Raw genomic sequence first — 27,713 nt, 5'->3', positions numbered from 1 at the left:
GTTAGTGAGAGAGACAAGCTCTCACCTTGTCTTTCTGAGAGATTGTAATTCTTAGAGGCTGTCTCTCTGCCTTCTGTCTCAAAATGCACCTGAGGGATGTAGTAATATCCTTACAATACCCTCTTTTAGTATTGATCTGTTAAAGGGATATTGCCCAAGTCCAATCCCCCTGCTTTTAACAGCCTTTACACTGACAAGAGAATTTGGGATTTAACAGGATATTGTTTTTGTATTTGAAGGGAAGAAGATAAGACGTATTGGAAGCAGAAGTTTATCCACATTCAGATACGTGTGACAGTAGTGCAGGATATCTTAAATCTATTTTATCAAAACGTTTGAGATCTGAGAGGTCACCATTCCCTTGTTAAATGAGCACTGGCAATCTACTAAACATCCATTTGTATTTAATAAAAGCATAATGTTTTGTAATCTGACTGTTCATTCAGAACTGAGTCTAAAAATTCAAACCATGCTTTAGTGCTTTCAGTGTGGACTAGCTCTTAGATAAATAGTATACCTAGGGATTCTGGTTTTTAGTTTAAATTGAAATAAATTGACAAAATAACTCTAACTGGTATTTTTTTTCAAAAGTATAATGTAATACTCTTGTATTGCTTCCTGTCCATTCTGTTGATGGTTTATATCTGGATTGCATATAGCAGTAGTATAGTAAGCACTTCTTTTAGGTATGGTTATGGGAGAATACAGGATGTGATCAATAAATCAAATTATTTTAAAAAGATTTACATTTAAAACTTGTTTGGGGTATTGCTAAGGGAAACCTATTTTTGCTCAAATATACGCAGTATCAAATCAAATCTACAGAAGTTAATGTACAGGAAGTAACAAGGCGCTAAATTAGTCAAAACTAAAAAAAGTGAATAACAATAGTAATCAAAATCGTACTTAAGTGTAACCAATTTCTTTTACAACAACATATGCAACTTTTCTTCAGGATTCTTTCTAAAGTTAACTTTTTTTTTAAAACAGAAAACTTATTTCAGGAGCTGTGCACACTCTCCAGTCTTTTATCTTGACAGTGGTACCTTTTGGTCTTACAGCTTCCGTTTTTGGGAGGGAGTGGAGGGTTTGCAACTTGTTGCAGGTTAAATTGAAAACTTTGTTACATTTCTATTTAATTCATTACAAACTAGGAATACAATAATTTCTCAATTTGGAAATTTTGTATCTGATTCTGATAATGTAGCCTATTTATATGTGTACATATTTAAAGAGGAAAATTTTTCTGAATAATTGTAATAACCAGCCTTCAGTGATAGTTATTTTTAAGTATGGCTGCCTCTTACCTTCCTAACTCCTTCTCCCAATCTCAGATCAACTTTCACACTGAAAATACAGTAGTAAAAGTAAATAAGTGGATATCGAAAAACTTAGATACCTAACAAGCCACATAAGTATTTCACAATAAATAAACTTTCTTACCACTCTTGAATGCTATTCAGTGGCTCTCTTCTCATCTAAAAATAAATGAAGCTAATTAAAATTGGTTTACCATAAAATGGTGGACCGTGGCTCACCACCTTTCATCTGAACGTTTTTCCTTTTATGGAGGCACATTCTCCCCATAAGAGGAACCAAGGGGTAAGGAAGGTGGCATCTCTGAATCTATCAAATAGCTTTTAAAAGAGGGATGAATGACAGTTCAGTAAAAGTCAGATAAAGAAAAACACTGTCAGTAATGCACATAAATCATAAAACTACAAATGTGAAGACAAGAGGTGGTTTTCCTGGTTCCATTATGTCAGTGCCAGAACTCCCGTTGACTTCAGTTGGGTCAGGATTTCACCCAAGATCTCTGCCCTGAAGAGCTTAAATCGGTCGAAGATTCTCAAGTGCAAGCCATGCAGGAAAACTCTTCTTGCTTTTAAGATTTTTATAATTGTATATTTTTATTTTATTTTATTTTTATTTTTGTTTTGCCTATAGGCTGGTTCAAGGGCACTGTCCATCTTAGCATATTGTAACCTCAGACGCCTAAGGAGACTAGAATGTTTTGTTATCCCAAACATATTACATACTAAATTAAAGTCTCATTTCCTTCTCCTTTTTTGTTAATGCAGACAACAACAATAAAAAGTAAATTCCAGAACAACTGCAGTAGAGAAATGGCTCTTTGTAGTGTGTGCACAGAACACCTCACGTCATCAGTTAGTCCTCCAGTCTCAGAGGAGAGATTGGGGTGGGTGATGTAAATCTTATGTATCTTCAGGAAATCTGAATTACAAGGCAAGAGATTCCCTCATCTATAAAGATACAATCAATACAAGATTTTCATTTTTGTAGTGCAAGTAGCTCCAGGGATATCCTGAACTAAAAAGTATAATAGTGAAGAACACTGTAATAATTGTGAACAATGCTAATGTTCACAAAGAAGGAGACCCTATAGCTGCCTGAGAGTGCAAAATGTCTTAAGAGCTAGAAGTTTTTCCTTCATATTTCATGCTGGAGGCACAAGACCAAAAAGGGAGAAACATGAGCAATTCTTCTGGGCAGAAATACATGGTTAGTAATTATCTCAACTAAGTAAATACCACACCCTATCTGTAGTTCATAACAGAAAGGCACAGCAAGCAAAAGATTTCATCACCTATCTTATTAGAGACATTTTTTTGGTCTAACATTTTTTACTTTAAATATACTAAAACTTTTTTTCATATTTTGATTGGGGGGACTAGTGTTTATAGGCCTTCTGCAAAAAGTGAAGGAGAAGATTAAGTGTAGGGCAGACAGGGTCAAGAAGGGGGCAATGGAAAGAAAAGCAGGCCGCCTTGAAGAAAATAGGTGTGTGGGAAACTACCCTTTTTCTGTGCTTATAAAACACAGTGCTACCCATACTCTGTGTTAGCATAATAGCTAAATTATCTCCCACAAAACAGTGCATATGCAAACAGATTCAAAGATTCTGGATATAGCTTCCCTCTTTTGGTTTTTAATGTAACCTTTTTAAATTGTGTTGCTTTGGAAAGCATTGAACACTGTTTTTAGAAAACAGTCACTTTCATATTTTCTATTTTACTGTGGGTGTAGGTTAGTTTATTTGAAGTCTGAACATTCAAACTTGGTTTAAATTGTCAGTGATAGTGTAGCTCAAGAAGGTGAAGTATGACCGTTTCAACCACAAATCATGATTTTGTGGCTTTCTTAGTTTGATGCATTTGTTTTAATTAACATTTTGGTATCTCATCTTGTTTTTTTGGTACAAGGTTCTAAACTTCCCCTGCTCATGCAAAGTATTTAAAAGACTTAGACTATGTCTATATTTGGATCTGGGGCTGTGATTCCCAGCTTGAGTAGGCATACTTGCAGTAGTTGTCACTGAGCTAGCATTCTAAAAACAGTAGTGTAGTCACAGCAGCATGGGCAAGCAGCAAGAATGTACTCCCAGGCTCTAGGCAGGTTTGTGTTTAGTATGGCTAGCTCAGTGTGAACTAGCGCAAGTGTTTCTGAGTGTAGATATACCCTTACAGTAGAAGTTATTATGGAAGCCTGTAAGTTAGCACACATCACCTTGGTCGATTGGTCCATCAGCCCTCACAGAGAGAGCGCCATTCACAACATATCATTCGTGTTGTTCTAGCCAGTCCTTCAGCCACCCTCTGACCAGGCTGTCAGTGGCACTGGACACCCGATCGGCATAGCGCACCATAGCCCAGAACCCCTGAGCCATCCGCCAGCCTCAGCCTCCCAAGTAGCTGCGATTATAGGCGTGCACCACTGTGCCCAAATAGCATACATGCTTTAACCAAAAAAAAAGTTTGTCTTCATTAATGTTAATACGTATTCAAAATATGTATATTTCTGAGAATGGTAAAAACTTTGTGAAGTAAATATGTGCAATAAATATTTCATGGTTTTCTTTCAATCCTGGTGCCCACTTTTCCTTGGAGAAGGAAATAATCCTTCTATTTCTCTTTCTTCAAGCGTACCCAGAGTGGGATGGAAGTGAGGCTGAAAGTTTTCCTTCTAGAGATGTCTATGCAAGCCACCTCAGACATTGGTTCAGTGTCTCCCAGTCACTGTCCCAGAGAGCTGGGATTCTGCTCTGAACTCCTGGCCCACATCCACTCAGAGGTCCCAGTTTTCTGCTACTGTGTGGGCATTGATATCTGAAGGGCTGAAAAGAGCACCACTCCAAAGATGTGCCCAGGTGCAAGTCACCTTTTTCTGCATCTGGCAAGACACTGAAGGGTCATCAGCTATATGACTCATGTTGGGCTAATACCTGTAAGGCTCATAAGCCTGAAGGCCAATTCTGGTATCCCGGTACTGACATCTAAGGCAGCACATATGGTATCCTCTAAATCAGCCCTTGGTACAGATCTCTCTGTATCAGCCCTGGCACCAAGTGCCTTGGTACCTGGAACCACAGAGCTCAGTGTTCTGTTATTGTAGTGTTGGTACTTTCCACTTCTGTATGGACTACCTCAATCATACCCACTGCTTTGGCACTTGGTTTCTTGTCACTAAAACCTTTTATATGGTGCCCAAGTGACTTATTGGAGGGCTCAGCCCTGAGTCACCTCTACTACAAAAATGAAGAGAGATGATTGCCAAACCACCAGCATTGGAGTCACTGGTACGCAAGGTTATTTACTCTGTATTTACCTCCTTTATACAAAGGGTACATGTGATAGGACTGCACCTCCCTTAGAGGATGTATATTTCTGCTCTGTCCAGCAAGAGGAGAAAACTCTCTCTCACTTGTGATCCGTCCTTTTTCTGGTTAGCTCACTAGGAATCATGGAGGGGTTTTAAGGGAAGAGTCTGAGGCATAGTAGAAAGAGGTTTGAGCTTCAATGGGACCACCCTACCTGGTACTGCCCATGTGCCCTCTACCGCATTACTCGTACCCCATACCAGCCACAGCCTTATTGATCCCCTGGGGTGTACTCCAGGAAACCTGCTTAATTGACTGTCACAAGGGCTAGATCACCCTTCCCAAAGAGACAAATCAAGCCACCTCCATTGAGCCAGTTGGTGCAGCCACATCTACTTGAGAGGCAGGAGGAAAAAAATGAAGAGGAACATCAGCTGCCAGGGAAACAGCATCCAGTCCCTATTGCAATGTATTCATCCTTTCCTAACAAGGCTGTGTATTTAGAATAAAAAAATAGCAATAAATTGTTTTTTCCTCTAACATTTTTATGCAGAAGTATTAATGAAATAATTGGAACATGAAGGGGAAAAGCTGACTAATATAGTCAAGCCGCTTAGTTATGACAGTTAGTTTTATTACCTCTAAGTAATCTGTAAGAGATGAATGTATAGTCCATTCTCGAATATCTCTAGTGGAAGTAATTGTACTGTTCTGTTAACTTCTCCCATTGCTAAAATATTCTTGTTATAGGGGACCTGGTTATGACCCCTATATTTAATTTCCCCAACACTTTCCATTATAAAAGAGTCTTGCGTCCTTTTCTTTGGGACGTTCTTGCACCTTTATTGTTTTGCAGCAAGTTTTGATATAAGCAGGAGAAATCCAGTGGCTAGAGAAGTGATTTGTTTTTCTTCATATCTTGAAATTTCATTCAGTTTTTGCTGATAGCAAAATTTTTTAAAATGGTTTGTTCCATTCTCTTGCTTGTGCAAGGAAGAAGCCAAAACTGGGCAGCTCATCTAATCTAGCGCTTACCCCCACCCCATGGGGGCACAATACAGGCCAGGAAAGCTCCCCCAGTTTTGGGTAGGAAGTAGGAGAGCGAGCCAAGTGGATGCAGCATCAGGATCCAGCAGTCTGTCCCCATTTATACTGTATAAGAACATAACGGCCATACTAGGTCAGACCAGTGGTCCACCTAGCCCAGTATCCTGACTTCCAACTGTGGCCAATGTGAGGTGCTTCAGAGGGAGTGAACCGAACAGGTAATCATCAAGTGATCCATCACCTGATGCCTATTCCCATCTTCTGGCAAACAGAGGCTGGGAACACTTAAGAGCATAGTTTTGCATTCTGGAATAACTGCTCTCTTGCTGCTAACTAGCATAGTTAGTCTTGTAGCTCAGTGGTAGCAATCAAATGTGTTGTGGTGGTGAAGATCAGACAGGTTTGAACCCTGAACCATGCATGATGGGGTATGTATGTTGTTTTTACTTGTTTTCCTTAACAACAAATAAAACACACCTAGGAAATTGCATTACATTAAAAGAACATTATTTTAGTTGCAAAGTCAAATACTGAAAGTTTAGAAATGTGAAACTTAAGGTTGGTCATGCAACCTTAATTCTGTCTCTCTTGTGCATTTACAAATGAAACTGTCTTCAGTTACGCACTCATAGTCCCCTTACTTCCCTGGTGACCCCTGTCTTATTTAGTGTCTGCACAAGGTGTCAAAATTAGATTCCACAGGTCACTGTAAATTTCCTATTTCCTAACTTTAAATATTTGACTTTAAATAACATTTATATATATGTCTCTTTATCGTATGTTAAAATGTTTACCCTAATTTTTAAACTAAACTCTCCCTTGTACATTGAATGTGCATTCCTTTATTATTGTTCTGGTCTTGTTGAACTAAGCATACTGTGCTGTACAAATAGAAAGGAAAAGTTAATTCTCATTTGTTATATCATTGTTCCAACATATTTGTAAACAATTGCTTTTTCTTTTTCTGTTGACTAAGCATACCCAATTCATGTAATCTCTCCTGATGAGTCTTATTTTCCAAATTTATCATTTTGTTGCCTTTTGAACTCCCTCCAATATTCTAATATTTAGTTACTGGGAATGTTACCATGTGGTAGATATTAGACTATCTGAAGTAACTTCTGAGTAATTTATAATCTAAGCATGTGAACGCTAGTAACCTTTCCTGGATATAGCCTTCCAAGTACAGAGATTTATTATCAAAATTTGACTAATCTGCTTCATTCTTGAAAGAAAAAACAACGTACTACCTTTACGCACCTTGATGATCAGCAATAATCACTTCATAGGTTTAGTATTGTAAATAGTAGGATATAGGATTTTAAATGGTTTAGATGAAGAAAAAAAATTAGAGAAATAGGCGATTCCCATTTTATGCAGCTAACTTTTCAGCAAGGGCCAGATTCTGCCATCTGTACTGATGTTGAGTAGAAATTTACTTCCAGATTAGTTCTATTGACCTAAGTTGGTCTAATCAAGGAGTAAATTACTGAGCACATGTAGTAAGTATTAGCAAATTAAAGTGCTGTCCACAGAAAAAACTTTTGTAATTGTCACTGTCTCCATTATTTGTATGTTATATTACTGTGGTATTTCAGTTTAACTGATGCAAGGAAATCTTAAATCTCAATCCAAATTTAACATTGTTCTGCAGAATTTGAGGTTACATTCAACATTTTCTAGGTTATCTGATTGCACACAAGACTTTTCAAAATGTAAACAGTGTGCTTCACATTTCAGCATGACAAACTGGAATAACTTAGCATCAACAGAGATGCTAATTTACAGATTTCATATTAATCCTAGAATATCAGGGTTGGAAGGGACCTCAGGAGGTCATCTAATCCAGCCCCCTGCTCAAAGCAGGACCAATCCCCAATTTTTGCCCCAGATCCCTAAATGGCGCTCTCAAGGATTGAACTCACAATCCTGGGTTTGGCAGGCCAGTGCTCAAGCCACTGAGCTATCCCTCCCCCCGAGTAATTAATCAAGTATTAATTATCATGTGTTTTAATACTACTCGGACTTTTCCAAGTAGGAATCAGATGTGGAAGTGCTCTGATTGGAGCCTAATCTTCGTGATTATTCTAAAACCCTACATTTGACCCAAAGCACCAAGTTAAACTTATTAAAAATTAGGGTGTCTACACTGGGAAATTGACTGGAATTGCTATAGCTAGCTATACTGGTGTAACTCCCTTGTGTGAATGCTCCATTCTGGAATAAAAATTAGTTTATTCCAGTATAGTGTCTAATTAGGTGGGGATATGTGTTACGTGAACATATCTATAGCAGAGTAAATATTTTGCTATAGCTGTGCTGTTCAGTCTCTCCATGTGGACAAGCCTTTAATTATAAACACTTAATGGTCACATTGAATACTAACTTTCTTTAAAAACCAAACCAAATCCTCAAGATAGATTCTCTGTAACAGGCGTACTATAATATTACTAGGCAGAGTGGCTGGAGCTGTAATCAAACCTGTGGATTTGGCAAAAACTGCGTGTGTCCCCTTGAAGTTGCATGTGATTCTAAGGCAATGTCTTCACTGCAGAGTTAACCTGGGTGATTGGTGCCTGGGTTAACCTAGTCTGGGTTGCACATCCCTGCTGCAAACCCCTATTTGTGCCAGATGTGTGGCTGTGTCCATACTGGTGCTGTACTTACCCATGTGAGATGCTAGGACTTCTGGAGGGATATCCCAGGTCTCTTTGCAATGTCCTGAACTGGGTTACTCTATGAATTTTATGCAATGTATTATTGGAGAACTTTGTTGTTGTTTCTGGGACCTATGTGGAAGTGTTCTTAGTTAGCAAACTCATTAAGTAATCCACCCAAGGTTTGGCTGATTGTCTGATTTCAGATAAATGTGTTCAAATTTTAGGTCTTAGCTTACCTCATCCAGAGGCACACCAGAACCCTGGTGTCTGCATCTGGCTAGCTAACATTGCACTGAGAGGATGACTTCTCAGATTGCATCACTGTTCAAGTACTCTGAAATTTCAGTAGAAATGTAGCAGGTCACATGCAGTGTAGGGTTTAAATGCCAAACTGCTGTATATAAACTGGAAGAAGTCTTCCAGTGCAGAAGAGGGGAGTAGGTAGAGTGAAAGAAAATATGGTCTGGCGAAATTGTGGGATGGCATTGAAGGAGTATCAGCACCCATGTTGATTAGCCTGCATCTGCATTGCAAAGCAGGTGGTTTACCAGACCAGGTTAAAGCACAACCCGGTTTCAAGTCTATACCAACCAGGGGTGCCACCTAGAACAGGTTTAAAGCACCACTAAACCCAGGTCAGAGGTTTTTGTGTGTGATTGGTAGCCAGGTTAAGGGCAACATCTGGGTAAGAGTCCAGGCTAACTCTTCAGTGAAAACATACCCTAAATGAGTATTGCCACAATGTGTATCGCCATAGTCTTCACTCTGTCCTCCCTTTTCCAGACACTTTTTGTGTCTTACCTCTTACACAAATCAGCTTATTTATGTATAATTGTTAGTCATTATAGTTCAACTGTATTGTGTAGTGTGATTTTTTTTTTAAATTCCTATTTTTGAATGCTGCAAATTTGTGATATCTGAAGTCAGTTGTGTCAAGTAGCTTTTTAAACAGCAATTTTATACAGATAAATGAGTACAGAATTGTAATTTTTTCACAGTGTATTTAAGAGTATCTTTTCTATTCATTTTCTAGGCAAAACCAAAGCTAATTGAGCCAATAGACTATGAAAATGTCATTGTTCAGAAGAAAACACAAATTTTAAATGATGCGTTACGTGAGATGCTACTTTTCCCCTATGATGACTTTCAGGTAATTATTTAACTTCAATTTCACTAAATTTTGTTAGTAACGTTACAGACATGACACTGTAGTAGATGAATGGAAAACCATTAAGTACAGTATTACATTTCTAAAACTAAGGATCTTTCTATCAGCTGGATATTCATGCGTCTTTTTTTTTGGTCTTTATTTTGCCTGATTTTTCTAGTGCAGACTGATGAAGTACTGACACAACTCCACCATTCTTTCAGATACAGGAGGTTCCACTCTCTCAACACAGCCAGCTTGCTTTCCACTTGAGAGGCAGCTGGTCAGACAGTGGCAGCCCTTATTGCTTTTTAAAACTTCCTAGATACCTTTAGTTTTTTTATGTACCTGCTAGCTTAGGTGCTGTCTATTGGACCCAAAATATCATAACTAGTTTAAAAAACATAACTTAAATAAAATTTGTGTTTGTTATTTGCTGTCTGGTTTTTTACTCCTTAGGTACAGTTGGGTCACATTTTCAAGCTTTTCTCCATAACAATGAAAGATACAAATTTTCTTTTTTAATGAAAGTTGAGATTCTCATCTAATCACAAGGCTCCAGAGGCTCAGGCTTTTAAGAAAAAACACCAAATGTTGTGGCTTTTGTGATGTAGTCAGGAAAATTGGCAACACTGTATACAATACATGGAGATTCTCTTTTGCAAAAGGAGTAAGTTACCATTGAGCAGAGAGAGGCACTACAGAGACCTATATATGAATGTTTTATCTCTATAATTTTTTTTCTTTAGATGTCATAAGTTTTGTGTAGAGAGCATAGTAGCCAATAAATGTTTTTTAAAAGTAAAACCATATACATAACTAGAGAAAAAGAGTACAATCATAGGACTGGAAGGGACCTCAAGAGGTCATCAAGTCCAGTCCCCTGCACTCATGGCAGGACTAAATATTATCTAGACCATTCCCGATAGGTGTTTGTCTAACCTGGTCTTAAAAACCTCCAATGACAGAGATTCCACTGCCTCCCTGGTAAGTTCTAGTGCTTAACCAACCTGGCAGGAAATTTTTCCTAATGTCCAACCTAAACTGCCCTTGCTGCATAGAATCATAGAATATCAGGGTTGGAAGGGACCCCTGAAGGTCATCTAGTCCAACCCCCTGCTTGAAGCAGGACCAATTCCCAGTTAAATCATCCCAGCCAGGGCTTTGTCAAGCCTGACCTTAAAAATCTCTAAGGAAGGAGATTCTACCACCTCCCTAGGTAACGCATTCCAGTGTTTCACCACCCTCTTAGTGAAAAAGTTTTTCCTAATATCCAATCTAAACCTCCCCCACTGTAACTTGAGACCATTACTCCTCATTCTGTCATCTGCCACCATTGAGAACAGTCTAGAGCCATCCTCTTTGGAACCCCCTTTCAGGTAGTTGAAAGCAGCTATCAAATCCCCCCTCATTCTTCTCTTCTGCAGGCTAAACAATCCCAGCTCCCTCAGCCTCTCCTCATAAGTCATGTGTTCTAGACCCCTAATCATTTTTGTTGCCCTTCGCTGGACTCTCTCCAATTTCTCCACATCCTTCTTGTAGTGTGGGGCCCAAAACTGGACACAGTACTCCAGATGAGGCCTCACCAATGTCGAATAGAGGGGAACGATCATGTCCCTCAATCTGCTCGCTATGCCCCTACTTATACATCCCAAAATGCCATTGGCCTTCTTGGCAACAAGGGCACACTGCTGACTCATATCCAGCTTCTCGTCCACTGTCACCCCTAGGTCCTTTTCCGCAGAACTGCTGCCTAGCCATTCGGTCCCTAGTCTGTAGCGGTTCATTGGATTCTTCCGTCCTAAGTGCAGGACCCTGCACTTATCCTTATTGAACCTCATCAGATTTCTTTTGGCCCAATCCTCCAATTTGTCTAGGTCCTTCTGTATCCTATCCCTGCCCTCCGGTGTATCTACCTCTCCTCCCAGTTTAGTGTCATCTGCAAACTTGCTGAGGGTGCAATCCACACCATCCTCCAGATCATTTATGAAGATATTGAACAAAACCGGCCCCAGGACCGACCCTTGGGGCACTCCACTTGATACCGGCTGCCAACTAGACATGGAGCCATTGATCACTACCCGTTGAGCCCGACAATCTAGCCAGCTTTCTACCCACCTTATAGTGCATTCATCCAGCCCATACTTCCTTAACTTGCTGACAAGAATACTGTGGGAGACTGTGTCAAAAGCTTTGCTAAAGTGAAGAAACATTCATCCACTGCTTTTCCTTCATCCACAGAACCAGTAATCTCATCATAAAAGGCGATTAGATTAGTCAGGCATGACCTTCCCTTGGTGAATCCATGCTGGCTATTCCTGATCACTTTCCTCTCATGCAAGTACTTCAAGATTGATTCTTTGAGGACCTGCTCCATGATTTTTCCAAGGACTGAGGTGAGGCTGACTGGCCTGTAGTTCCCAGGATCCTCCTTCTTCCCTTTTTTAAAGATTGGCACTACATTAGCCTTTTTCCAGTCATCCGGGACTTCCCCGGTTCGCCACGAGTTTTCAAATATAATGGCCAATGGCTCTGCAATCACAGCTGCCAATTCCTTCAGCACTCTCGGATGCAACTCGTCCGGCCCCATGGACTTGTGCACGTCCAGCTTTTCTAAATAGTCTCTAACCACCTCTATCTCCACAGAGGCCTGGCCATCTCTTCCCCATTTTGTGATGCCCAGCGCAGCAGTCTGGGAGCTGACCTTGTTAGTGAAAACAGAGGCAAAAAAAGCATTGAGTACATTAGCTTTTTCCACATCCTCTGTTACTAGGTTGCCTCCCTCATTCAGTAAGGGGCCCACACTTTCCTTGGCTTTCTTCTTGTTGCCAGCATACCTGAAAAAACCCTTCTTGTTACTCTTGACATTTCTCGCTAGCTGCAGCTCCAGGTGCGATTTGGCCCTCCTGATTTCATTCCTACATGCCCGAGCAATATTTTTATACTCTTCCCTGGTCATATGTCCAACCTTCCACTTCTTGTAAGCTTCTTTTTTATGTTTAAGATCCGCTAGGATTTCACCGTTAAGCCAAGCTGGTCGCCTGCCATATTTACTATTCTTTCGACTCATTGGGATGGTTTGTCCCTGTAACCTCAACAGGGATTCCTTGAAATACAGCCAGCTCTCCTGGACTCCTTTCCCCTTCAAGTTAGTCCCCCAGGGGATCCTGGCCATCCGTTCCCTGAGGGAGTCGAAGTCTGCTATTCCTGAAGTCCAGGGTCCGTATCCTGCTGCTTACCTTTCTTCCCTGCGTCAGGATCCTGAACTCAACCAACTCATGGTCACTGCCTCCCAGATTCCCATCCACTTTTGCTTCCCCCACTAATTCTACCCGGTTTGTGAGCAGCAGGTCAAGAAAAGCACCCCCCCCTAGTTGGCTCCTCTAGCACTTGCGCCAGGAAATTGTCCCCTACGCTTTCCAAAAACTTCCTGGATTGTCTATGCACCGCAGTATTGCTCTCCCAGCAGATATCAGGAAAATTAAAGTCACCTATGAGAATCAGGGCATGCGATCTGCAATTTAAGTCCATTGTTTCTTGTCCTTTCCTCAGAGGTTAAAGAGAAATTTTTTTCTCCCTCCTCCTTGTAACAACCTTTTATGTACTTAAAATCTGTTTTTGTCCCCTCTGGCTTCTCTTTTCCAGACTAAACAAACCCCATTTTTTCAGTCTTCCCTCATAGGTCAAATTTTCTAGCCCTTTAATCATTTTTATCGCTCTTCTCTGGACTTTTTCCAATTTGTCCACACCTTTCCTGAAATGTGACACACAGAATTGGACACAATACTCTAGGTGAGGCCTAATCAGCGTGAAGTAGAGCAGAAGAATTACTTTTTGTGTCTTGCTTACAACAGTCCTGCTCATACATCCCAGAATGATGTTTGCTTTTTTTGCAACAGTTACACTCTTGATGGAGATTTACCTGGTGATCCACTATGACATCCAGATCCCTTTCTTCAGTATTCCTTCCTAGGCCGTCATTTTCCATTTTGTATGTGCACAACTGATTGTTCCTTCCTAAGTAGAGTACTTTGCATTTGTCCTTACTGAATTTCATCCTATTTTCTTCAGACCATTTCTCCAGTTTGTCCAGATCATTTTGAATTTGAATCCTATCTTCCAAAGCACTTGCATCCCCTCCCAGCTTGATATTGTCGACAAACTTTGTGTACTCTCTATGCCATTATTTAAATTTGATGAAGATATTGAACACAACTGGATCCAAAACTGATCCCTGTGGGACCCTACTTGATATGCTCTTCCAGCTTAACAGTGAACCACTGATAACTATTCTCAGGGAATGGTTTTCATACCAGTTATGCATCCACCTGATGATAGCTCTGTCATAAATATAAAGGGAAGGGTAAACACCTTTAAAATCCCTCCTGGCCAGAGGAAAAACCCTTTCACCTGTAAAGGGTTAAGAAGCTAGGATAACCTCGCTGGCACCTGACCAAAATGACCAATGAGGAGACAAGATACTTTCAAAACTGGAGGGGGGAGAAACAAAGGGTCTGGGTCTGTCTGTGTGATGCTTTTGCCAGGGACAGAACAGGAATGGAGTCTTAGAATTTAGTAAGTAATCTAGCTAGATATGCGTTAGATTATGATTTCTTTAAATGGCTGAGAAAATAAACTGTGCTGAATGGAATGTATATTCCTGTTTTTGTGTCTTTTTGTAACTTAAGGTTTTGCCTAGGGGGATTCTCTGTTTTAAATCTAATTACCCTGTAAGGTATTTACCATCCTGACTTTACAGAGGTGATTCTTTTTACTGTTTCTTCTATTAAAATTTTCTTGTAAGAAACTGAATGCTTTTTTCATTGTTCTTAAGATCCAAGGGTTTGCGTCTGTGTTCACCTATGCAAATTGGTGAGGATTTTTATCAAACCTTCCCCAGGAAGGGGGGTGTAAAGTTTTGGTGAGGATTTTGGGGGGAAAGACGTTTCCAAACAACGCTTTCTCAAAAATAAACCTGGTTGGATGTTTGGTGGTGGCAGTGGAAGTCCAAGGGCAAAAGGTAAAATAGTTTGTACCTTGGGGAAGTTTTAACCTAAGCTGATAAAAGTAAGCTTAGGAGGTTTTCATGCAGGTCCCCACATCTGTATCCTAGAGTTCAGAGTGGGGAAGGAAGCTTGACAAGCTCCATCTAGGTTGCATTTCCCTAGTTTGTTTATGAGATAGTCATGTGTGACAAGGCATCTCTTCACTGGCAATGTTAAAGTGCTGCCATGGCAGCGCTTTAACATGGCTTGTGTCGTTGCGGCATAGGGCGGAGAGAGAGTTCTCCCAGCACTCTAAAAAAAACCACCTCAGCGAGGGGAATGGCTACCAGCACTAGGAGCGCGTCTCCCAGTGGTGGTGCACTGTCTACAGTGGCACTTTACAGCTCTGAAACTTGCAGCGCTCAGGGGTGTGTTTTTTAACACCCCTGTTGGAGAAAGTTGCAGTGCTGTAAAGTGCCAGTGTAGACAAGCCCACAGTATCAAAAGCCTTACTAACGTCAAGATATACAGTACCACATTTACTGCTGCCGCCTGTCCACAAGGCTTGTTATCCTGCCAAATAAAGCTATTAGGTTGGTTTGACACTATTTGTTCTTGACAAATCCATGCTGACTGTTACTTATCACCTTGTCTTCTAGGTGTTAGCAAATTGATTGCTTAATTATTTGCTCTAATATCTTTTTCTGTGTACTGAAGTTAAACTGACTGGTCTGTAATGGTGACTTTCAAAGGTCCTCCACCAGTATTACCCTCCTGCAGTGTAAGGTTTTTTGTCCTATGTGTGGATTTATGGTGGTTCTATTGAGAGGAATTTGGGTTTTTTTATAAGAAGCTTTTACAGTGTATATTGTCACCAGCTGTGGGATACTGTTCTCTCTCCATATGAAACTATTGTATTACATTTAGGGAACAGAACTGCCAACCAAGTAGGTGAAAATAAACCTATTTTCTACAGTCAAATTTGGCAATCATTACTATTTATCTGAGAGCGCCAATAGTCCTATATTCTACTAACTTTTGACATTTTTTTTCCCATTTATTCTGTAGCCTATTTAATAGCTTATCTGGAGGTTCACTGAAAATTATTGGACCCATGTGTGCTTTTCTAGTATCTTCTGTCATATGCCCCTTTATTCCCAAGAGCAATACGGGAACAAATCCATGCTTCTCCACTAAGAGTTCTCTACAGATCCCCATTCTGGGAAGCATGTCCCTCTGGTTCAGTGAGCTGCAGGCTATTTTGAAAGCCGTGATTGTTGGGGGGCCTCATGCATGTTCAGACAGCTAAGTGTTTGGTGCAAGTTATGTAAGCGACAGTAGTCCCAAACACGAATACTTCTACCTCTACTTTTGTAAGTAGTTGGCTTCAGAACCGTTGCTCTGTTCATTTGCAGTATGCAGCTGCTCTACCTTTTTTTCTGTTTCATTAGCTCTAGTATTCTATACAATATCACACAAAACATTAAAGTTTGCTCAACTATATCTCTTCACAAGACCAAAAACGCTAAATCAGGAAAATCCTAAAAAAGATCACTTTGGCTGTGAATGATACACTTCTTTCCAAATTCTAGACTGCTACCATCATGACGCTTAACCATACTAATACCATGTGCTAAAGCAGGAATTCAGATTTTTCATCTGGCCTGCACTGGTGCCTGCACACTCTTCTACATTAAAAAAGACCAAAATTAGCAGTTCTTCCTATGTGACAGCTTCAGAAGGACCAAAAAGATTGGGTTTCCTTCATTGCAAGGCATATTTTTATGCTGTTCTGACCATTCAGATTGCTAACCGTGAGGAGGCAAATGTTCAAGTAAATTCTATTCCTGGAGTAGGAATGTCCTTCTTGGACCACCTCCCTAAGGAGCAATATAGAGAAGCCAAACCAATTTTAAGAGCATTTCTCCAAGCATTCTTTGAGAGTTGTGGTTAGGTCAGTTAGAACAGTTTTGTCTTTCTTACACTCTTGATTTCAGACCTCTTGGCCCATCCTAAGAAATTTAGGCCAGAGTATCCAATCTGCTGTTTGAGAAACATGACCTCTTTAGTCTTCCTTTTGAGAACAAAGTGACAGTAAGGTCTTAGGGTCTCTCCTTTCCTTAGGATTCCAGGGTCAAATCCCATCAGAAAACTGCTAAAGGGTGTGTCTACACTGCATGTGGGCGCAAACCTCCAAGCCCGGAAAGACAGATTTGCGCTAGCTTGGCTTTAGCTAGCATGCTAAAAATAGCTGTATGCACATTGTGGCACATGCAGTAGCTTGGGCTAGCCACCCCAACTTGGACCCACTCGATCTCCTGTGTCTGAACTCGGGTCGTTAGCCTGAGCTGCAAGCAGTGCCACAATATCCATACTAAGAAAAGGAGTACTTGTGGCACCTTAGAGACTAACAAATTTATTTGAGCATAAGCTTTCGTGAGCTACAGCTCACTTCATCGGATCTGATGAAGTGAGCTGTAGCTCATGAAAGCTTATGCTCAAATAAATTGGTTCGTCTCTAAGGTGCCACAAGTACTCCTTTTCTTTTTGCGGATACAGACTAACACGGCTGCTACTCTGAAATATCCATACTGCTATTTTGAGTGCTCAACTTGAGCTGAGCTAGTGCAAGTCTGTCTATCTGGCCTGGGAGGCTGACTCCCAGCTGTGGTGTAGACACCCTCAGGTGTCAGTTACATCAGACCACCATATGAAGAAAATCTTAGACCATCTGTGTCTTCTTACACAGCACCTGTCAATTAGCGTAGTAGCTGAGCACTTCTTTGGCTCCCCCTACAATATCCAGTAGTACTTCATGCTAGATCTGGCAGTGCTGTGTGTTAGCAAAAGAGCCTTTTAAACTGAGAAATGGAATAGGGAAGATGGGAACAGAAGATCTGCCACACTGGATCAGACACATGATTCATCTAGACCAGTGGTTCTCAAACTTTTTTTTCCGTGGACTACTTGAAAATTGCTGAGGGTCTTTGCAGTCCACTTAATGGTCTTTCCAAATGTTGTCTGTACCATTAGCTAACTATTGTAAAATGCTTTGGATAAAAGTGCTATATAAAAAAAACTTAATTAACGTTTTTTTGTTCTACAGATAAAAGCACACAACACTTTAATATCAGTAGTCTTACCTTTCTAATGCAATTGCTGTGCTCTCTCTCCCCTGCTGCAGCAGCCACAGCCCTGGAGCTGGGGAAAGTCGGCTCTTTCTCTGGCTGCCACAGCCCTGCATGTCCCAAATTCTCCCCACCCCCTCTTCTCACCCCACTGCCCCTTCCCATCTACACCCTATTCTCCCCAAGGCCACCACCTCAGCTTACATGTGAGTATTCTCCAGGGTCCAGGCACCACAGTTGGAGAACCTCTAATCTAGACCACTGTTCTGTGTCTGACAGTGGCCAGTATCAGGTTCTTCAAAGGAAGGTGTAAGAAATCTCCCAGTGCCTTGTTGTGGAGATTGGCCTGTACTTGGAAGCATGAGATTTCATCTCTTCCAAAATGTATTAGCATTAACAACGGTAACTCTCTAAATATTCTTATCTGCATAAATGTCCAATCCCTTCTTGAATCTAGTTAAATTCTTGGTCTCAACAACATACCAAGCAGTGAATTCAGTAGCTTATGTATTGTGTAAAAGTAAATTAAAATAATTTCCTTCGATCGGTTTTGTATTTGCCACATTTCAATGTCATTGAAAGTCCCTTTGCTGTTGTGTTATGAGACAGGGAGAACAGAAGCTCCTGATCTGTCTTCTCTATACCATTCATTATTTTATGTATTTTTATCATGTCCTCTCTTATTTGTCTGCTTTCTAAATTAAACCTATTCTTTTCAGTTTCTTCACTGATTTATTCCCCCCAGTCCTTAATCATTTCTCCCCTTCTTTGAACCCTCCTTCTTGAGATGCAGTGCCTGGTACCACACACTGTATTCTAGATGAGGCCACATTGATTTAACTAATGGTGGTATATTTTTCCATATTCTCCATCCTGTTTCTAATGTATTTTACCATCTTGTTTGTGTTATTGGGTGGCAGCTACACAATGAGCTGTCAAAAGATGCTCAGGTCCCGTTCCTGAGGCAATGCAGTTAAGAGAGCCGTGTTAGTCTGTATCCACAAAAACGAGGAGTCCGGTGGCACCTTAAAGACAAACGGATTTATTTGGGCATAAGCTTTCGTGGGTAAAACTCACTTCAGATGTATGGAGTGAAAATTACAGATGCAGACATTATTATACTGACACATGAAGAGAAGGGAGTTACCTCACAAGTGAAGAACCAGTGTTGACAGGGCCAATACAGTCAGGGTGGATGTAGTTCACTCCCAATAATTGGTGAGGAGGTGTCAATTCCATGAGAGGCAAAGTTGCTTTTCATAGAATTGTAGAATCATAGAATAACAGAGTTGGAAGGGACCTCTGGAGGCCATCTAGTCCAACCCCCTGCCCAGAGCAGGACCAATCCCAACTAAATCATCCCAGCCAGGGCTTCGTCAAGCCTGACTTTAAAAACCCCTAAGGAAGGGGATTCCACCACCTCTCTAGGTAACGCATTCCAGTGTTTCACCACCCTCCTAGTGAAAAGGTTTTTCCTAATATCCAACCTAAACCTCCCCCACTGCAACTTGAGACCATTACTCCTTGTCCTGTCATCTGCTATCACTGAGAATAGTCTAGATCCATCCTCTTTGGATCCACCTTTCATGTAGTTGAAAGCAGCTATCAAATCCCCCCTCATTCTTCTGTTCCGTAGACTAAACAATCCCAGTTCCCTCAGCCTCTCCTCATAAGTCATGTGTTCCAGTCCCCTAATCATTTTTGTTGCCCTTTGCTGGACTGTCTCCAATTTTTCCACATCCTTCTTATAGTGTGGGGCCCAAAACTGGACACAGTACTCCAGATGAGGCCTCACCAACGTCGAATAGAGGTGAACGATCACGTCCCTCGATCTGCTGGCAATGCCCCTACTTATACATCCCAAAATGCCATTGGCCTTGTTGGCAACAAGGGCACACTGTTGACTCATATCCAGCTTCTCGTCCACTGTCACCCCTAGGTCCTTCTCTGCAGAACTGCTGCCGAGCCATTCGGTCCCTAGTCTGTAGCGGTTCATTGGATTCTTCCGTCCTAAGTGCAGGACTCTGCACTTGTCCTTGTTGAACCTCATCAGATTTCTTTTGGCCCAATCCTCCAATTTGTCTAGGTCCCTCTGTATCCTCTCCCTACCCTCCAGCATATCTGCCACTCCTCCCAGTTTAGTGTCATCCGCAAAGTTGCTGAGGGTGCAATCCACACCATCCTCCAGATCATTAATGAAGATATTGAACAAAACCGGCCACAAGACCGACCCTTGGGGCACTCCGCTAGATACCGGCTGCCAACTAGACATGGAGCCATTTATCACTACCCATTGAGCCTGACAATCTAGCCAGCTTTCTACCCACCTTGTAGTGCATCCATCCAGCCCATACTTCTTTAACTTGCTGACAAGAATACTGTGGGAGACCGTGTCAAAAGCTTTGCTAAAGTCGAGAAATAACACGTCCACTGCTTTCCCTTCATCCACAGAACCAGTTATCTCATCATAGAAGGCAGTTAGATTAGTCAGGCATGACTTTCCCTTGGTGAATCCATGCTGACTGTTCCTGATCACTTTCCTCTCCTCTAAGTGCTTCAGAATTGATTCCTTGAGGACATGCTCCATGATTTTTCCGGGGACTGAGGTGAGGCTGACCGGCCTGTAGTTCCCAGGATCATCCTTCTTCCCTTTTGCAGTGAGCCGGCCCCAAATTAATGGTGTTAAATTTGCAAATGAATTTTAGTTCTGCAGTTTCTCTTTGAAGTCTGTTTCTGAAGTTTTTTTGTTCAAGTATGGCTACTTTTAAATCTGTTATAGAATGTCCAGGAAGATTGAAGTGTTCTACTGGCTTTTGTATGTTACCATTCCTGATGTCCAATTTGTGTCCATTTATTCTTTTACATAGAGACTGTCCAGTTTGGCCAATGTACATGGCACAGGGACATTGCTAGCACATGATGGCATATGTCACATTAGTAGATGTGCAGGTGAATGAGTCCCTGATGGTGTGGCTGATGTGGTTGTGTCCTCTGATGGTGTCGCTAGAGTAGATATGTGGACAGAGTAGGCAATGAGGTCTGTTACAGGGATTGGTTTCTGGGTTAGTGTTTCTGTGGTGTGGTATGTAGTTGCTGGTGAGTATTTGCTTCAGGTTGGGGGGCTGTCTGTAAGCGAGGACTGGCCTGCCTCCCAAGGTCTGTGAGAGTGAGGGATCATTTTCCAGAATAGGTTGTAGATCGTTGATGATGTGCCGGAGAGGTTTTAGCTGGGGGCTGTATGTGATGGCCAGTGTTGTTTTGCTATTTTCCTTGTTGGGCCTGCCCTGTAGTAAGTGATTTCTGGGTACCTGTCTTGCTCTGTCACTCTGTTTTCTCACTTCTCCAGGTGGGTATTGTTGTTTTAAGAATGCTTGATAAAGATCTTGTAGGTGTCAGTCTCTGAGGGATTGGAGCAAATTCAGTTGTATCTTAGGGCTTGGCTGCAGACAGTGGATCGTGTGACGTGTCCTGGATGGAAGTTGGAGGCATGTAAGTAAGTATAGCAGTCAGTAGGTTTCTGGTATAGAGTGGTGGTTATATGACCATCACTTATTTGCACTGTAGTGTCCGGAAAGTGGATCTCTTGTGTGGACTGGTCCAGGCTGAGGTTGATGTTGGGGTGGAAATTGTTGAAATCCAGGTGGAATTCTTCAAGGGCCTCCTTCCCATGGATCCATATGATGAAGATGTCATCAATGTAGCGCAAGTAGAGGAGGGGCGCTAGGGGACGAGAGATGAGGAAGCTTTGTTCTAAGTCAGCCATAAAAATGTTGGCATACTGTGGGGCAATGCGGGTACCCATAGCAGTGCCGCTGACTTGAAGGTATAAGTTGTCCCCAAATCTGAAATGGTTGTGGGTGAGGACAAAGTCACACAGCTCAGCCAACAGGTATGCTGTGGCCTCATCAGGCATACTGTTCTTGACTGCTTGTAGTCCATCCTCATGTGGAATATTGGTGTAAAGAGCTTCTACATCCATGGTGGCCAGGATGGTGTTTTCTGGAAGATCATCAGTGTATTGTAGTTTCCTCAGAAAGTCAGTAGTGTCTCAAAGATAGTTAGGAGTACATTGGTGATGTTCCAGAAATACCTCTATATGCATTTTGTAACAGTCTCTTTAGAGATGGAAATTCTGACCCTTGTATAAGACTGTTCAAACCATTTCCTCTCATATAGTATTCAGTTTTTATTTTTAGTCAAGTGTTTTCCTTTTACAGAGTACAATCTAAAAGTTACTGAATTGAAAAGGAAGCCAAGCCATGCTAATCATAAAGAATTTGGAAGAAAGTTTATATGTGATTTTAATAAAGTTGTGGCCCTTTGGCCACTTGAAACAACGTCTGGACTCTCTTCTAATTAGTGTATGCCCTTAGCAGTTTGGCATTGTGAAGACCTCAGTACCTTTAAACAAAACAGAACAGTACAGTACAATGTTATGCTGCTGGTTTTGTTAGTCGCAAACTTAACAATTGTATTTTGTGCAAGTGGAGCTTATCTCCCCCCCCCATATAGACATGCTTAAATGGGATGATAGCACAAATGTTTTGAGGTAATGCTGTTAATTAATTTGAAACATTGGTTAATAGACACACCTGTTTCATTTAATTGATAAGAATATCTACAGTATTTACAGGTGGAAATTGGTCTGTGCTAAGACATTTACTGTTGTAAAGTTATTCTTTCGGGCTGCTTATCTGCTCTGTTATGTCTGCTAACTGATTCTCTTGGCTAAATAGAGTTTAAAAGCTATTTTAGTGATTTGTACAATATTCTATTTCTAATAATTTATAAGATCAGTATTAATTTAATTCACTTTAATATATTCCAGTCTGACCCCCATCATTAGAAGGTTTGATTAATTGGCTCATTCTTATTTCCATTAGAGTAATTAATAGGATATTTGTGTGTTATAGCTTTCTAATTCTCGATTTAGCAATTGGGAACTTTTAAAGAAATATAAAGCTGTTCACTTCCAGTCAGCATTTTGAATTTTGTTCATCTTAGTAGCGTCTGAAAGTCTTTCTTACCATATTTCTGTATAATGGCCTGTGTGAAATGTACCTAATCTATGTTTAGTGTCCACACCACAACCATTCCTGTAATTCTATTACAATTTCAGTAGAAAAGCCAAGTTTTTAAGGCAAATGAAGCTGAACTACTAATCTGTTGGGCTGCCATTGGAAAGTTTGCACAGCCCTTCCCCACCCATTGTGGACTAAATAATGCTTGGCCCTGCTCTCTCTTAGTTCCCCTGAGAACTAACGGTCTGCAAGGAGGTAAGCACAAGCCACAACACTCCAGTCCCTACTCTTCTTGATGCCAGTCAGCATAACTGGCTGGATACACAGCAAAGAGCATCCATATGCTTTTGAAAAATGGTGTGTTTGTATGTGTTACCTGGGAGCCCCTATGGTGAATTCTGCATCACTCAGTCAAAAGTCCTCCTGGGAACTCTGGCTGCAGCACAGCCCCTCCACATCATCTTCTGCACATGTGAATATGCCAAGGGCACAAACTAGTACTATGTAGAAGCATTCAGGATCTGGAACTGTCAGTGTATCATCCTTCATAAGCATTAGATTCATGGGGAAAAAAACCCCACAGCTTCCTGCTTTTGGAGTAGAAAATATAAGGCAACTTTTTATATTTTCTTCCATTGCTTTAACAGATGGGTAATATTAAAATAGCAGAGATGAAGCATTGCTAAATTTCTTTTTATAAGCTGACCCTTGCTTTTTCTAAAAATAAGGCACTATGTGTAAATGTCCAGTCTTTGTCAGTTTATAAGCACAGTGGTAATATTGCTAGTTTCCTCCCCATCACTAATAAATTTTCTGTTTTTCTGGAGTTGGAACACTCAACTCCTGCCTAGATATTTCAAGTAGCAATAGTTCAAAGAATTTTGGCCACGTGAAAGTGGAGTAGAGACCCTGTGTGGCAACAGGCAGTTGAAGAGGGCAAGGGAAAAATATCCTGACACACACACACTCCCTCAAATAAATGCAGTGCAGTGCTGGACGGATGGAGAAACTCACTGATGGAGGCTGACTTCTGACAAGAAGATACTTAGCCTGCTGAGCTGCCACCATCTTGTTTCCCTGAAAAGACTTCAGTTACTGCTATGGAGGTTGCCTCTGCTCTACACCTGACATCAGCCTACTGCCCGAAGGGAACCCTTTTAGCTCTTCTATCTTTCTGAAAGCAGACTGGCTATCTTCCCCCAAGTGGAACAAATCAGAGAGAGGATTTCATCCTATCTGTTGACCAAAGAGTTATCAGAAAGAGAGCAGAAGAAACCCAGCAGCTGTTAACTCTTTCTATGGGAAAAGTGGGAAGCAGCTCAGTGTGGTGGATGGCTTCACTGTCTTCCAGCCAGTTGTTCTTAAACCTCCTCCGTATTTCCATTTATTCAGAAGTCCTTTGGTGCTTTTGCTCTGCTCCCAATGGCCTAGGGGGGTAGGTTACAGGTCATCTTCTCTCCCCCTCCTTTTGTTGCTGCTCTTTGAAGTTGCAGCTTATTCAGCTTCAGGCAGGAGATGCTGCTGTTCCTGCTGCATGCTAATATACAAGACTACCTGGGCAGGTGGTAGCTTCTGCTGTTTTCACCCCCTCCCTTTTCCTCCTTCTTAACCTCTTGCTTTCCTCTCGTTTCTTCCAGGGACTCTACTCCACTTTTAAGGTATAAACATGGTCTGTGTTTCTCCAGCCTCAAAGAAAATCTTCATCGCGATCTGACCTACCAAGCCATCTCTTCTCTCCCCTTCACTCTGTCGTTTCCTGCCTCTTTTTTCTCTCTTTACATTCCAGCATGGCTGGCCTTTTCTAGTCATATGGTTTCAGTTATTATCGTTATGTTGTGGGGCTGTCAGTAATTAAAAAATCAATCACAATCACACAATTAAAAAAACTAATCACTATTAATCGTGCTGTTAAACAATAATAGAATACCATTTATATAAATATTTTTAGATGTTTTCTACATTTTCAAATATATTGATTTCAATTACAACACAGATTAAGTGTAAAGTGCTCACTTTGTATTTATTTTTTACTATAAATATTTACACTGTAAAAATAAAAAATAGTATTTTTCAATTCACTTGGTACAAGTACTGTAGTACAATCTCTTCATCATGAAAGGTGAACTTAGAAATGTAGAGTTATATACAAAAAAAACTGCATTCAAAAATAAAACTTTAGAGCCTACAAGTCCCCTCAGTCCTATTTCTTGTTCAGCCAATGGCTCAGACAGACAAGTTTGTTTACATTTGCAGGAGATAATGCTGCCTGCTTCATGTTTACAATGTCACCTGAAAGTGATAACAGGCATTCTCATGGCACTGTTGGAGCCAGTGTTGCAAGATATTTACGTGCCAGATGTACTAAAGACTCATATGTCCCTTCATGCTTCAACCACAATTCCAGAAGACATGCATCTATGCTGATGATGGAATCTGCTCGATAACGATCCAAAGCAATGCAGACCAACGCATGTTTATTTTCATCATCTGAGTCAGATGTCACCAGCAGAAGGTAGATTTTCTTTTTTGGTTGTTTGGGTTCTGTAGTTTCCGCATAGTAGTGTTGCTCCTTTAAGACTTCTGAAAGTACGCTCCACACCCCGTCCCGCTCAGATTTTGGAAGGCACTTCAGATTCTTAAATCTTGGATCAAATGCTGTAGCTATCTTTAGAAATGTCATATTGGTACCTTCTATGCATTTTGTGAAATCTGCAGTGAAAATGTTCTTAAAACGAACAACATGCTGGGTCATTATCCGAGACTGCTATAACATGAAATATATGGCAGAATGTGGGTAAAACAGAGCAGGAGACATACAGTTCTCCCCCAAGGAGTTCAGTCACAAATTTAATTAACATGTTATTTTTTTCCATCATCATGGAAGCATGTCCTCTGGAATGATGGCCAAAGCATGAAGGGCATACACATTTTTAGCATATCTGGCATGTAAATACCTTGCAATGCTGGCTACAAAAGTGCCATGTGAACATCTGTTCTCACTTTCAGGTGACATTGTAAATAAGAAGCGGGCAGCATTATCTCCCATAAATGTAAACATGTGTGTTTGTCTTAGCAATTGGCTGCACAAGAAGTAGACTGAGTGGACTTGTTTTACATTGTTTTGTTTTTGAGTGGAGTTGTAACAAAAAAGAAAAATCTACATTTGTAAGTTGCGCTTTCATGATAAAGAGATTGTACTACGGTACTTGTAAGAAGTGAACTGGAATATATTGTATCTTTTATCATTTTTACAGAGCAAATATTTGTATTAAAAGTAATATAAAGTGAGTACTCTACACTTTGTATTCTGTATTGTAACTGAAAACAGTATATTTGAAAATGTAGAAAAACATCCAAAATATTTAATAAATTTCAGTTGGGTATTCTATCATTTAACAGTGCGGGTAGTGATCAATGGCTCCATGTCTAGTTGGCAGCCAGTGTCAAGTGGAGTGCCCCAAGGGTCGGTCCTGGGGCCGGTTTTGTTCAATATCTTCATAAATGATCTGGAGGATGGTGTGGATTGCACTCTCAGCAAATTTGCGGATGATACTAAACTGGGAGGAGTGGTAGATACGCTGGAGGGCAGGGATAGGATACAGAGAGACCTAGACAAATTGGAGGATTGGGCCAAAAGAAATCTGATGAGGTTCAATAAGGATAAGTGCAGGGTCCTGCACTTAGGACGGAAGAACCCAATGCACAGCTACAGACTAGGGACCGAATGGCTAGGCAGCAGTTCTGCGGAAAAGGACCTAGGGGTGACAGTGGACGAGAAGCTGGATGAGAGTCAGTAGTGTGCCCTTGTTGCCAAGAAGGCCAATGGCATTTTGGGATGTATAAGTAGGGGCATAGCGAGCAGATCGAGGGACGTGATCGTCCCCCTCTATTTGACTTTGGTGAGGCCTCATCTGGAGTACTGTGTCCAGTTTTGGGCCCCACACTACAAGAAGGATGTGGATAAATTGGAGAGAGTCCAGCGAAGGGCAACAAAAATGATTAGGGGTCTGGAACACATGACTTATAAGGAGAGGCTGAGGGAACTGGGATTGTTTAGTCTGCAGAAGAGAAGAATGAGGGGGGATTTGATAGCTGCTTTCAACTACCTGAGAGGTAGTTCCAGAGAGGATGGTTCTAGACTATTCTCAGTGGTGGAAGAGGACAGGACAAGGAGTAATGGTCTCAAGTTGTAGTGGGGGAGGTTTAGATTGGATATTAGGAAAAACTTTTTCACTAGGAGGGTGGTGAAACACTGGAATGTGTTGCCTATGGAGGTGGTGGAATCTCCTTCCTTAGAAGTTTTTAAGGTCAGGCTTGACAAAGCCCTGGCTGGGATGATTTAATTGGGGATGGGTCCTGCTTTTGAGCAGGGGGTTGGACTAGATGACCTCCAGAGGTCCCTTCCAACCCTGAGATTCTATGATTCTGTGATTAAAATTGTGATTAAACGCAATTAATTTTTTGAGTTAATCGCACGAGTTAACTGATTAATCCACAGCCTTATTATGTTGATGACTAATTATCTCTTCATTCCTGATTGATCCCGTCCACCTAATTCCACATCTCTGCCTGTCTCTCTAACATCTCTTAAAATTTCAGATAAACGTCGGGGGGGGGAAAAATCAAGCTCGATTTTTCATCAAAACCCTCTCTTCTTACTGCTTTTGGCATTATTGATGATAATGCTGTCACGGAATCATAGAATATCAGGGCTGTAAGGGACCTCAGGAGGTCATCCAGTCCAACCCCCTGCTCAAAGCAGGACCAACACCAATTAAATCATCCCAGTCAGGGCTTTGTCAAGCCTGACCTTCAAAACCTCTAAGGAAGGAGATTCCATCACTTCCCTAGGTAACCCATTCTAGTGCTTCATCACCCTCCTAGTGAAAAAGATTTTCCTAATATCCAACCTAAACATCCCCCACTGCAACTTGAGACCATTACTCCTTGTTCTGTCACCTGCTACCACTGAGAACAGTCTAGAGCCACCCTCTTTGGAACCCCCTTTCAGGTAGTTGAAAGCAGCTATCAAATCCCCCCTCATTCTTCTCTTCTGCAGACTAAATAATCCCTGTTACCTCAGCCTCTCCTCATAAATCATGTGCTC

At 41.1% G+C, this 27,713-nt stretch overlaps 1 protein-coding gene across 8 annotated transcripts in view; it reads left to right on the top strand.

Moving 5' to 3' along the window:
• The window catches only part of DOCK9 (dedicator of cytokinesis 9), a 335,650-nt gene that overhangs the window by 82,134 nt on the left and 225,803 nt on the right, over positions 1-27,713 (top strand). For 7 of the 8 annotated variants that reach the window (XM_077812928.1, XM_077812891.1, XM_077812874.1 and 4 more), the window contains exon 2: positions 9,359-9,475. In XM_077812928.1, the coding sequence (XP_077669054.1) occupies positions 9,359-9,475 (117 nt within the window). Of the gene's footprint in view, positions 1-4,562; positions 4,598-9,358; positions 9,476-27,713 lie in introns of those variants that run through there. The other variant, XM_077812883.1, reaches the window with a different exon arrangement.

The sequence above is a fragment of the Eretmochelys imbricata genome, chromosome 1 (assembly GCF_965152235.1).
Source record: "Eretmochelys imbricata isolate rEreImb1 chromosome 1, rEreImb1.hap1, whole genome shotgun sequence".
NCBI lineage: Eukaryota > Metazoa > Chordata > Testudines > Cheloniidae > Eretmochelys > Eretmochelys imbricata.
The sequence above is the reverse complement of the archived record's forward strand: the minus strand, read 5'-3'. Positions and strand labels throughout refer to the sequence as shown.